A 1772-nucleotide genomic window follows, 5' to 3' on the forward strand; every position below is an offset into this window, starting at 1 on the left:
TCACATGTCTACTCATACAACATACAAAGCTTTTGGACATATATAACTACAGAATTCAATCCACGCTAACGATTGAGACACCGTCTTATGCTTCAACATATTACAGTTTCAAAGTGTTTTTAAATGCAATTTCAATGTTCAAGGGTTGTTTAGTAGCAACCATGAACACAGTTTTTCACAACAGAATGGTACTTAAGTGTAAACGCTGACTTTCACTGCATTCGAAGTTCCTGTTTTGTTAGAATCAAGTGGGAAGAAAAAAGGGTAGAGTTCATATCGAACATAGCAAGAACTGTATAGCACTCTACACCCTTTACGATTGCTGCAAAATTTGGGGAAGTTGTTCACTGCAACAGCCAAACACTGAGCACAGAATAATTCAGACAAGTCTCTGGTGCATTGCACCAATGCATAGAGTGTCACAAATGGAGACAACACAGATTTTCCCTTCCCAAGCCCTTCCTCTTTAGGCACCACAGCTTGTGCTCTAATGCGATTCATCAGAGCCCCAAGCTCTTCATTGAAAGCTTCAGGGTCAGTTACGTTTTCAACATTGAAATAGAATATACCAAAAGATGTATCAACCTCACCAAAGAAACTCTTGTTGTTGAACCTCAGAAAGCAATAGTCATACCAAATCCTTGCATCAGCTTGGTTTGGACAGCGTTGACGGATTTGCTTTGTGGCATCTTGAATACAAGTGGAGCAATCTTCAGTGCTCACATCTCCTCTACACTGAGCCAATGCATAGACTTTGTCTTGGTCTTTTCCATAAGTGGTGGCAACAAAACCAGTGGAGGGAGTTTTGAGGGCTAGTTCTTCCAATAGTTTATCGATATTGGCAGATAATTTTCCTCCACTGCTGATGTTGGTGTTTCTATTGCAGAATTTGCCTAAAGGGTCGGCAGCTTTTGCACCCCAAATGCATAGGAAAATTAAGAACATGGGTTTGTGTGAGAAATGCATCATTTTATTTTACCATTTTCGCTGAGCTAAGTGCTTCTTATTATGAAGAAAAATGAAGGTGGGTCATAGTGGAACGTTCAGTTGAATGTTTCAAGCAGACATTGCTGACTTGTGAGCACCATGATTAGTGGAGGATGCAGGAGTCACTGTCATGCTTCGTTGACTTATGTGATCGGAGAAAGTGATCGCAGATATTCTTCATAAGATGGGATGAAGCCAATAATGTGTTTGAGTGGATTGAATGTTCTCAGTAAAATTCCTATGAAGATATCTAGAAAAATCCACTCGAGGATTTTGGGTGGGAAGCAACATAACCACTTCAAAAAGATTGTGGTAATAATTTAATGGTTACTGTTTTTTTTCAAAATATTAACTCTAGAAATGGGGTTTTGATTAGAACTTTAAAATATATCGAACAAATTATGCTAATTATTTGTTAATAGAGTCGTCTAATATAAACCATGTTCCAAGATATTTTTGAAGTGTTTCGTAAAGACTTCTATACGAGAAATATAAACTAAAAATAAATATTATAGTTTTTTCTTATCCAGAATTTAGTTTGATTTCATTTTTTCTTAAACTAAACCAACTCGATGTAGATTTTTTCTCAATTAATAAACTCAAGTTTTTCGATCTAACTAGGGTGTTGTTCTGTAATCCTCTATCCACAAGACTAGTTTGACATACAAGTTGTTTATTGTGAATTAATCTGATCCAAGTGTCCAAGTAATTCGATTTCGCATTCACTTATACTTTGATTAGAATTTCATACATGTCTCACTCATACAATATGTCTTTTGTTTTGG

General features: G+C 36.5%; 1 protein-coding gene across 1 annotated transcript; it reads right to left on the minus strand.

Annotated features, from left to right (window-relative positions):
• On the minus strand, positions 1–990 carry LOC114184057 (receptor-like protein kinase-related family protein). Its single transcript, XM_028071294.2, has one exon. The coding sequence runs from the start codon at positions 967–969 to the stop codon at positions 193–195; it is 777 nt and encodes a 258-aa protein (XP_027927095.1). The 5' UTR covers positions 970–990; the 3' UTR covers positions 1–192.
• Positions 991–1772: the final 782 nt, after the last annotated feature.

Source organism: Vigna unguiculata, chromosome 5 (assembly GCF_037176805.1).
Source record: "Vigna unguiculata cultivar grain cowpea cultivar isolate G323 ecotype 2 chromosome 5, ASM3717680v1, whole genome shotgun sequence".
In the NCBI taxonomy this organism is placed as follows: Eukaryota; Viridiplantae; Streptophyta; class Magnoliopsida; order Fabales; family Fabaceae; genus Vigna; species Vigna unguiculata.

Excerpts from the sequence above, each read along its gene's own strand:
- LOC114184057 (XM_028071294.2), bottom strand. The coding sequence starts at position 969 with ATGATGCATTTCTCACACAAACCCATGTTCTTAATTTTCCTATGCATT.